Raw genomic sequence first — 7,656 nt, 5'->3', positions numbered from 1 at the left:
AAACTTGTGCTGGTTTCACCTCCACAGCTGGAACTTGAGCTGCAGCTGGTTTCTCCTCCACAGCTGGAACTTGAGCTGCAGCTGGTTTCTCCTCCACAGCTGGAACTTGAGCTGCAGCTGGTTTCTCCTCCACAGCTGGAACTTGAGCTGCAGCTGGTTTCTCCTCCACAGCTGGAACTTGAGCTGCAGCTGGTTTCTCCTCCACAGCTGGAACTTGAGCTGGATGTGGGTGGACTCTGGATGTGGTGGTTCCTCTCAGTCTCGTGCTCCTTATGAGATTAAAGTGTTGATGGAGCTGTAACACAACAGAGACACTGCTCTTACACACTGCTGTTAGTCTTTATGCCGACACCAGCAAAATTCCCCCCTGATGCTGACTGAAATCCCTCATATGACCAAACCCACCCTTTATATTAATAGATTACACTTTATAGCTGGTAAAAAGTTTGCAGTCAAAATTCTCTTTTGCCAAATTTGCCGCCTCTTGAGATTTAAATTGGACGCATTCAAACTCTTTTGTCTCCGTCTTGTAACCGACAACCTTCAGGAGAGACGTCGTGTCAACACACAATTCATATTAAACAGATCTAATACAGGACTTTAGTAGAAAAAAAGTTTGGACCCCCTGGTCTAAAGGGTCTACTATATTCTACTACTACTTACACACTTACCAGCTACCTGATGTTCAATAGTAGAAAAATGTTTAATAGAGCGACTGTACGACTGCTGGAACAGTGAGTTTCCAAACTTTATGGGTTTTTATTCTCTTTGAAACACTGAGTTTATTATTTATTATTAGAGCTGCAACAACTAATCGAATCGATAATGAAATTGGTTGTTAGTGAATGCTGTTATCCTCATCATGTGAAAATAGTGTAGTTTAATGAAGTGTTATTGTGTAAACTGTTTGTTTGTAACTTCGGGACAGTCTACAACAGTAACTTATCTGTTCTCAATCGTGATTTACTGCGGCTTTACTACGTTCAAATGCTTGTTTTCAATGCTTGTTTCTTCATTAGCCTCATGCTAGCCGGGTTTGCTAGCGCTGTTGTGTTTACTAGTTTCTTAGAATATTTGACACAAATTGACCCAAAGACGAATACATTCTATTATTCTTTATTAAGATATTTATAATTTATTTATAACTCACTAAATGTAGAATAATTAACCTGAGGATGAAACCTATTGAAGCTAAGATTAGTTAGCCGGCTAGTTAGCCTAGCTCAGTGGTTCTCAAAGTGTGGGACTCGGTGTTGCAAAGAGAATAAAACCCATAAAGACTAGAAAGTCACCGTTACAGGGGTCTTACAGTCGCTCCATCCCGGCAGAGGGTCTTCATCCTCCACCTGGAACACGGAGTTTCTCCCGGAGCTCATTACTGATGATGCAGAGTAGTGATGAGTCGGTTATGAACGATTCCTTGATTCTGAACGAGTCTTTAATGTGACTCAGAAGAACGATTCCTCTCAAAGAGTGATTCGTTCATTTTCTACTGGACGCGCGTGAACAAAGCATCGCAAAATCTCTGTAGGTTATGTAGATGAACTAAATGACTCAAAAAAGATTCACTAATTTTTATGAATGAGATTCAAAGAACCGAGTCACTAAAATGATCCGATCTTCCCATCACTTTTACAACGATGACCCGTTGATCCTAGAAGCTCCGCCTCTCTGGTATCGTCCGCGTCCCTGATTGGTGCATCAATTTTCCACTACGCAACCAATCAAAAGAGACCAAAAAAGAGGTACACATCACAAAACCGGCCCCGTTTCCATGGAAACCAGTACACAAACAATTTCTTTTTCTGGCGACAGGACATTTAAGACTGCTTGTGGATACTTTTTGAAATATTTCATAAAAACATACTTTATATACAAACATTTTGAAGATGCAGGACACCAACACAAACAAGTAAGTTTCTATTACTGTTTTTACTTTATTTATACTGATTATTTTCCTGTAATATCACATTCCCAGTGTATTATCTATACTGTAGAATTGTCTGTGTCATGTGATTTGATGACATTTTGTTCATATTAGAACAAAGAGAGCTGCATCAGACATGCCACCACCCAGTGCTGCTAAAAAGCCTCGACTTGATGCTGAACACACAAAACAATCCCTCATCAGTAGTGCATTAAAAACACTGCAGGATTCCTGTGATGATCTTTTAGCTCCAAACTGGATTGATGCACTACTTAAGGGGAAATGTGAACTTCCTTCACTGACAGATGAAGAAAAATCTGTCATTTCCAAGTTTTGTGTGAACGAGGTCAGTTATTATCTTCTGTTTTATTTAGTGTGCATTCAATTCTTTAGCTGTGGATTTGAGTTTTCTCATTTTAAAAGTCAATCCATAATTCACTGGTCCTGATGTTCTGAAATTGAACAGTAGATATGATTTATCATGTAAAAATGTTTACTCCAGGTTTTGGTTTATGCAAAGTCTAGTAGTTTTCCTAAACCTAATCTACAGTCAAGTCTTAACTCCCTAATATTTGTATTAAATACATGACTTGAATACATGTTTGATTTAGTCGGATGTTGGTTGATTTTTTTTCATCTCATTTAGTCGTTGGCAGAGACGTTTCTGAAAGCGGTTTTGGAGAAGATCAAGGCGGAGAAAGAGTCTATGGGACATGAACTCCTGCAGTCTCTCTGTAGGGTTTATGTGGGTTTGTGTCAAAGAGAGGAGACTCTCATAAAGCACATGCCCTCGCCTACAGATTTCTCAAAGAAGGTGAGATTTTATTGACATTTCATTATATATTTACAAAAAGCCAATTGTGATCTGTTTTGGTTTTGTATTTCTTCCTATACAGTGTATTTTAAATCTGTGGTATCATTTTGTTTCCTTTGCAGACTTTTCTCAAGCCCCAAAACTGATAATGGTCATGGTGACAGCATGGCCAAGTGTTTTCTCCTGTAACAGCCCTTTATGCAGAGCCATTCACATCGTGTGCAAAATGAAGGCATACGGAAAGATGTATTATTTGCTCAGCAAGTTTCTGCACTGGGATACAGTAAGTAGCTGATTCTCATCACAACAGTTATCAGAACAGTCATTAAACATTATTTTTCAACTGAACTTTTCATGTGTTTTACTGCATTCTTAATCTACTTTTCATTTCCAATGTCCACGTCATCTATGGAGCAAATTCATTATAAATTCATGTTGAATTAAATCAATAAATATTTAATTTTTTCTTAAAGAATTCAAGCTGAAAGTGTTACAGGACATCACTATTTTACTCTTTTTTATTAGTGTGAGTATTAGTGTGGGTTTTAAATAAATGATGTATTTTCTGCCAGGAGCCTCCTGGAGACCCCTACAGAGCCATCACCAGCACACTGAAGGCTCTTCTGAAAGACAAAAGTCTGACTTTCCAGAAGAGCAGTTGGTATGGTGATGATCTCTGTCCTGCTGCCTGGGACTACGTCTTCAGCCTGGACCTTCTCTGTGCACAACTGGGCTGGATTTGGACCGTCTCCCATGTTATACGGTACTGAATGTGAAACTGCTTCAACGTGTTTAATTCTCATCTTTCTAGTTTTTTGAACATTTAATAAATTGCAAACCGGCAAATGTGAGACTCATATGAGACAGTGTTTGTCCCAAATACTGCAAATTTTCCATTCTTGTTGCATAAACTTACAATTAATGGTATTTTATTACTGCCACAAAAACACTTAATATGTCCAATGTTTTATTTATCAGAAAAAGTGTTTGGCTCATCTTGAACACGTGGCTGAAACAAACACAAACAGAGGAAACACAGTTCAGAAACGTCTCTGTAGCAGCAATATTCAGGCTACTTGGTAAGTTTCCTGTAAATCCTGTTTTAGAGCATTATCTCACATTATTTCTGGATTCTTCTGTTTTCACGCATCTTCTTTGTCCATCTCAATCAGGGCGACTTGGCCAAAATGGCCTTAAGGAGAACGTGGCAGCATCAGTGGAGGATCTGGTGAAAAGCATAACTGAGTTCAGGGGACAAAAAGGTATCATTAAAGGATCAATTAAACAAGTCCTTTATCAATCTTTATCTTTATTCTCTGATTTTTAGTTCTCTATCAACAGGAAAGTGCTTCAGCAAGTCCTAATGTTATGATGGATTTTGTGTGCAGCTTTGCCGTGGGAGGTGCAGCTCGCAGTGGTTTATGCCACTCATGATTTGGCACCCAGCAACCCCAAAGTCGCTCTGAACGCTTTACAATCATGGAAGAAAAACCTCACAAAGCCCGTTCCTCCAGCCGTCCCCAAGTGCCTGAAGCAGATCAGCTTTATTTGTTCTCACATAAAGACAAAAAAAATTATTTCATTAAATAATGTGTAATATATTTTTTATTATTTTTTTGTACATAAATAAATAAAATACATAATAGATCTGCACAGTGTTATTGATTGATTGATTCTCCCATTGCAACATTAGCTGCATTTTGAGATACTTGCAGTTGTGGTTGAGATTTTGAGGTACTTGTGACCTAAAAACAACATGTTAAGATTCTGCAATCCTTTATTTGCCCTCATGCCAATACAACCTGTATGCATTAATTTGTTCTTATGAACACAAACATTATATAAAAAAAAATATTTTTTTATATCCAAACATTGGAAATGATATTTAATGGAAGCTAAGAGGTTACATAATGACTTGACATGGGAAGGGAGGCATCCAAATTGTTGTGGAAATAGAGAACATAATACAACTTCATTTACAATTTCCAATAAAAAGAATAAATCTGGATGAGATGTTTGCTCATTATTGCCTTTTTCACTTATTAAACCTTGAGGTGGTTTTGTGGGCGGGGCTTAGGTGCAGGAGAAAAGTACCTCACTACGTACATCACGAGCTGCTCTTCAGGTTGCCTACTAACATGGCAAACGTTAGCACATGCACATACTTGTACACAGACCTGACACATAACATGGGTCTGTTCACTGTTTCCTTTCTGTTTGTACAATTGCACTTATGACAGCTGCAGAAAAGGAGACGACACAAACAGTTTTCTTTATGTTTAGTGTCTGGTCGTTAGCTAGCAGTTAGCTAAATTACACGCTAAAACATTAGCGTTAAATTATATTACAATTCAGTTGTTGTCCAATTTCTGAGTATGCATGATAATTTTTAGACAGTTTAGCAAATCATATCAACAAAACACAAGAGTTTCTTTACTCTTACCTGATATGAATTGTGCTCTTTTGATGATCGTTTCAGTTCAGTCCGCTTGTTTCCTTGTGTTTAAGCACATGGTTTTTGTTCTTCTGGCAGCAGGTATGAGATAACATTTAAAATGAGATCCTGTACTCCATCACAAGATGATGTTCGTGTTCCTTGTGAATCGACTCTGTGCAGGTTTGAATTTTGTCCCTGTGCTGGTTTGTATTGGCCGCCTCCAGCTGGCGCCGTGATGTCATCATGCCGTCGGTACTAAAAGGGTCTATGAGAGGTTCTTTATTTCATATACTTTATATGCCATTGGACAGTTACGTGTTGATTTGAAGAGCTTGGCTCTGATTGGTGAAATTGAATGAACTGCAACATTTAGTTTGAACTACAAAAGAAGTATGATTATATCATGATTGCAATTGGGCACTAAAGTGACAAAATGAAGAAATCTTTTCGATGCTTGAAGAAGCTGAATAAAAATAATGATGTAACACTAACTTTTCTTTTACTTTTTTAAAGGAAACATTACACAAAATGTTATTTTCCACAGTGTTTGTCAGGACCTTTTCACCTTAATTCTGTGCAAATATTATTAATCCTGTTTTGTTGTCTAGTTACAGTATATATATAAAATGTTAATCAAAATGTCACCAGACCAACTCATCGCTTTAACCACACACTAGACTTAATAATATCCCACGGAGCAGTCATCACTAATATAGATATTTTACCTCAGAGTGATGACATCACAGACCATTACCTCATACTGTACACACTACCGGTAGAGCAGATTAGCCATGTTTCACCATGTTATTGACTTGCTAGGACTATTGTTTAGACCACTAAGGACAGATTCATAAATAAGCTGCCTGATTTATCTCAATCTCTCACTAAACCCATAACTGATAATAATCTTGTTGGAATGACTAACAACATAGACCTTATCCTCACTAGCACATTAGAACCGTTGCCCCCATCCGGTTAAAAAAGTTTAGAGAACAAACACCTGCACCTTGGTATAATAGTTATACGCATGCCCTGAAGAGAACAGCACATAATCTGGAGAGAAAATGGAGGAAAACTAAATTGGAGGTATTTAGAATTGTGTATAAAGACAGTATGCTCAGCTACAGACAGACGCTAAAAGCTGCTAGAACTGAACACCTGAGCAAACTCATAGAAAACAACAAAAACAATCCCAGGTTCCTTTTCAGTACAGTAGCTACATTAACAACAAATCAGGTATCTGAAAAATGTGTTCCATTACAGTTTAGTAGTGAGGACTTTATGAATTTCTTCACTGAAAAAATAGATAGTATTAGAAAAACAATTGTGGCAGTTCAACCTCTAACAGCATCTCCTGACACAATCTCACCTAAAACTCCACAACTACACTGTTTTACATGTATAGGACAGGAAGAGCTGTATGATGTTATTACTAAAGCTGATTCAACATGTCAGTTAGATACCATTCCAAATAATCTATTAAAGGAAGTGTTACATACAGCTGGTGAGCCTCTTCTCAATATTATTAACTCCACACTATCTTTAGGTCACGTCCATAAATCCCTCAAGTTAGCAGTTATTAAGCCCTTCATTAAGAAACCTAATTTGCATCCAAACACGCTATCAAATTACAGACCCATTTCAAATCTTATATTTATGTCTAAGATTTAAGAAAAGATTGTCGCTGCCCAAGTACGTTCCTACTTACAAGAGAACAAAATCTTTGAAGAGTTTCAGTCAGGTTTTAAGGCCCATCATAGCACAGAAACTGCTCTAGTTAAAATCAATAATGATCTGTTTTTAGCTTCAGACAAAGGCTTCATCTTGCTGTTAATTTTACTAGATCTTAGTGCTCCATTTGACACTATAGATCATGATCTCCTCCTAGATCGCTTACAAAATTACATCGGCATTCAGGGACAGGCATTAAGCTGGTTTAAATCCTACCTGTCTGATCGTTATCATTTTGTAGACTTAAATGGAGAGCTATCCAGGTTAATGCTAGTAAATTATGGCATGCCACAAGGTTCAGTTGTAGGACCCCTGCTTTTGACAATATACATGCTTCCCTTAGGAAATATTATTAGAAGGGATGGAATTAGCTTCCATTGTTATGTTGATGATACCCAGCTATATATCTCATCAAAACCAGGCGATATAGCTCAATTAGCTCGGATAACTGAGTGTAGTAATGAATTAAAAGACTGGATAACCCATAACTTTCTACTATTAAATTCTGATAAGACTGAGATTTTGAAACCAGTACACAGCATCCAGCATTTCAACCTGCATTTAGACGGATGTTCTGTAACTACTAGTTCAACAGTAAAAGATCTGGGAGTTATTTTAGACAGCAACTTGTCTTTCAAAATATCATATCAACCAAGTTACAAAAACAGGCTTCTTTCACCTTAGAAATATTTCTAAGCTAAGAAACTGTGAGCTAAGTGAGCTAAGAAATATTTCTAAGCTCACAAG

General features: G+C 37.5%; 1 protein-coding gene across 1 annotated transcript; it reads left to right on the top strand.

Annotated features, from left to right (window-relative positions):
* Window positions 1-1,773: 1,773 nt before the first annotated feature.
* On the top strand, window positions 1,774-2,887 carry LOC124379806 (little elongation complex subunit 1-like). The gene is made up of 4 exons (XM_046840384.1): window positions 1,774-1,912; window positions 2,042-2,273; window positions 2,574-2,741; window positions 2,864-2,887. The coding sequence occupies exons 1-4, from the start codon at window positions 1,890-1,892 to the stop codon at window positions 2,885-2,887; spliced, it is 447 nt and encodes a 148-aa protein (XP_046696340.1). The 5' UTR covers window positions 1,774-1,889.
* The last annotated feature ends 4,769 nt before the right edge of the window (window positions 2,888-7,656 follow it).

This window comes from Silurus meridionalis, chromosome 26 (assembly GCF_014805685.1).
Source record: "Silurus meridionalis isolate SWU-2019-XX chromosome 26, ASM1480568v1, whole genome shotgun sequence".
Classification (NCBI taxonomy): Eukaryota; Metazoa; Chordata; class Actinopteri; order Siluriformes; family Siluridae; genus Silurus; species Silurus meridionalis.
Note: the sequence above shows the minus strand (reverse complement) of the source record. Positions and strands in the feature narration are given on the sequence as shown.

What these genes read in the sequence shown, in the direction of transcription:
- LOC124379806 (XM_046840384.1), top strand. Translation starts at nt 1,890, where the DNA reads ATGCAGGACACCAACACAAACAA. An exon ending in CCAAGTTTTGTGTGAACGAG is followed by an intron (nt 2,274 to 2,573) that starts GTCAGTTATTAT and finishes CATCTCATTTAG; the next exon opens with TCGTTGGCAGAGACGTTTCT. An exon ending in CTACAGATTTCTCAAAGAAG is followed by an intron (nt 2,742 to 2,863) that starts GTGAGATTTTAT and finishes TTTCCTTTGCAG; the next exon opens with ACTTTTCTCAAGCCCCAAAA.